General features: G+C 61.5%; 1 protein-coding gene across 1 annotated transcript in view; it reads right to left on the minus strand.

The window, feature by feature from the left end:
* BCOR (BCL6 corepressor) overlaps positions 1 to 2,010 on the minus strand; it is a 23,361-nt gene that overhangs the window by 11,846 nt on the left and 9,505 nt on the right. Inside the window, 1 exon segment of the mRNA XM_014528875.1 lies at positions 7 to 114. Coding sequence (XP_014384361.1) covers positions 7 to 114 — 108 coding nt within the window.

Here is a 2,010-nt window from a genome sequence, read left to right on the forward strand (position 1 = left end):
GCTCGCTGGGCGGCTCGCTCACGGGCTGCCTGTCCACAAAGTACTTCTCCAGGGACAGGTCCTTGTTCTCTGGGGGCTCGAAGGGGTCGTGTTTGTTTCCAACACCATATTCACCTGGGGGAGGGGGGACAGGGACACAGAAATGAAGGCCCCAAGGTCACCGTGAGAAGGCAGGATTGGGGAGCAGGCAGGCCCTCCGTGACCTGAAACGGGGCACGTGATAAAAGAGCCCCCAACTGCTACATCCCAGCTGGTCACTTTCGATGGCGATCAGGCCCCCTCCAGGGCCTTTTCTCACAGAGAATGGGTGGCCCCAAAGCAAGATCCAACCAGGCCACAGCCACAGCCACGGCCACCCCTCTCTGGGTAACAGGGGAGATGGTGAAGGAAGAGGGAGCTGCTCCCATGTCCTGTCCAGAAGGAAATCTAAGCCCCCACCAAGGCCCGGCCCTCAGCAACACCACGAACACCCACAGGACCTTCCCAAGGCAGGAGGCCACCCCTCCCTCCATCAGGTCACCCCTCTCCACGCGAGGCCACCACTGGCTGAACTGCCTTCCTCAATCACCTCAGCCCATCTCTCCCTACGAGCCAGCTCATCGGCTACTTGGCTGTTCCCAGTTTTTCTAACACACAAACAATTCCCAAACCACCACGGGGATGTTCAGGTGCTGCCCCCACTGACCTGCACATCACCCAGGGAAGGAGCATGGTACTTCCATAACACTGAGCTAATGACACCATCCATGTCCATTTCTGGGTGAAATCAACACACTCCTCACACGCTGACCACTTCCAATGTCACCTCCAGCCTTCTCTGGGGGGCATTCCTGGGGCTCAGGGGCCGTCAGTTGTGGGGACAAGTGTCATCCTGGCCTTGGCTAGCCTGTGCTCTTAACGTTGGGCCCCATAGGTGGGGCAGTGGGAGCTGCGTCTACTCTTGCAAAGGATCGGTGGGCTTGCCCCAACCACGTGGTCTCCCCTCGTGGCAGCATGGTGGCAGCGCCCCAACACAAAGCTGGCAGAGCCGGGGGCCACCGCTCGCCCCCATCTCCGGCCCGTGCAGCGCGGCTGCAAAGTGGGGACATGATCGCGAGCCGCCTCCCAGGCCGGCGTCATAAACAGGCCCAGCCGCACCGGGGAAGCCGGGAGAAATGGCTCCCACCAAAGGGCACCAAGCCTCTCCAACCAGGTGGAACCGCAGCCCCAGATGTACGACATTTAAGGACATGAGCCCTCCCGGTCACACCTTTCGACTTCGCCGGTCCATTCAGCCATCCCAGAGAGCCCCGGGGAGGGCCTGGGGAGCCGTGGGAAACTAAGCTTTTCTTAACAATCACCACGTGCAATTTTAAAAGTGTACTCCCCCTCCCCCCCTTTAGGCAGGAAAGATGTCCAAACCAGGTGGTTGGCAAGCAGAGGTGACAGGGTGATGACACACGCCTTCCAAGGCCACGATCAGGCAGGGGCTGGGCCTGCATGGGCCCTGGCCAGAATGGGGTGCTCGGCCCGTCACCCCCGCCCACACCTCGCTGCCCCTGAGCAGACTGAGAGCCACCTCCACACTCTACCTTTCCGCTCCAGGTCGCAGGGACCCGAGCATGGACAGTCCCAACCCCGCTGCAGAGGCACCTTCCTCGGGGAGCTGGTTTCCCACATCTTCACCCTCACGGCCAACTTCCTGACAGCGAAGTGACTTTCCAGCGCCCAGACCTGGCCTTTGGCCGCAGGGCCGGCCTTGCCCGCCGGGGACAACCACCTGGAGGCCTTGCGATGACTTAGTTCACGTGTCAGCAGGCAGGGACTGGGGACCTTGTCTCCCTCCCACAAGCCTGTCCAGCCTCCTGCAGGCTTCCCAGCTGGTAAGGCTGCCTGGGCGCCCCTCCCCCCCTCCAGCCACGCACAGGCCTGCATTCCTGCCCTGTCCCCAGGGGCCCTGTAGGGTGATATCTCTGGCTCTTCCTGAAGTGTCATCAGGAATCCCCATTCCTAAAGTCGGGGCTCACTGCC

Source organism: Myotis brandtii, unplaced genomic scaffold, assembly GCF_000412655.1.
Source record: "Myotis brandtii unplaced genomic scaffold, ASM41265v1 scaffold657, whole genome shotgun sequence".
NCBI classification, from domain to species: Eukaryota; Metazoa; Chordata; class Mammalia; order Chiroptera; family Vespertilionidae; genus Myotis; species Myotis brandtii.